Source organism: Merops nubicus, unplaced genomic scaffold (assembly GCF_000691845.1).
Source record: "Merops nubicus isolate BGI_N331 unplaced genomic scaffold, ASM69184v1 scaffold6463, whole genome shotgun sequence".
Classification (NCBI taxonomy): domain Eukaryota; kingdom Metazoa; phylum Chordata; class Aves; order Coraciiformes; family Meropidae; genus Merops; species Merops nubicus.
The window spans coordinates 16,903-17,485 of NW_008598150.1; the positions used below are offsets into that span (position 1 = coordinate 16,903).

At 39.1% G+C, this 583-nt stretch overlaps 1 protein-coding gene across 1 annotated transcript in view; it reads left to right on the forward strand.

Annotated features, from left to right (window-relative positions):
• Positions 1-228, forward strand: part of ACOX2 (acyl-CoA oxidase 2, branched chain) — a 16,273-nt gene extending 16,045 nt beyond the window's left edge. The window contains exon 14 of the mRNA XM_008936938.1: positions 166-228. Within this exon, the coding sequence (XP_008935186.1) occupies positions 166-228 (63 nt within the window). The remainder of the gene's footprint in view (positions 1-165) is intronic.
• The last annotated feature ends 355 nt before the right edge of the window (positions 229-583 follow it).

Here is a 583-nt window from a genome sequence, read left to right on the forward strand (position 1 = left end):
GGAAAGAGATGTTGCACACAGCTGAAGTAGCTGGTGGTTTGGTTTTGGTTTTTAATTGTCTAGCTTTCTGTATTTCAGAGATCATTGTTAAGAAAAAAAAAATCATTAGCCTTTTCCTTCCTCTTAATTACCATTAATTTCCTTGCACATTCTCTTTCTGAACAGATGAGCCCAGCCTACGAGAGGTATTTGAAGCCACTTCTTCACAACAAGCTATCAAAATTATGAAGACCATGATCTAAGCGAAGGCCACACATTTCCTCCTGTGCTTTGTGCAGCAGTACATTTATGAAGCATCAGTAATGACTAATCAGAATTAATAATCAGTCGCTTACTCGCAGTTGCAACAAGTACGAAGCAAGACTCTTAGCCAGGCATTTGCATTTAGTCAGACACAAGCCAAACTGCTGAGTGCTGCCCACTGCCATGAGGCAGTCTAGTCAAAAATAGACCAGGGTTCACTCTTTTCTAACCTGAAGACTCCTGATAGCATCAGAATTATGCCATTTAGCTTTCTTATTTTTTTTTTCCTAAATCCACTAAATGACAAGGAAAAAAACAAACCCACATTATGAGCTCTCTC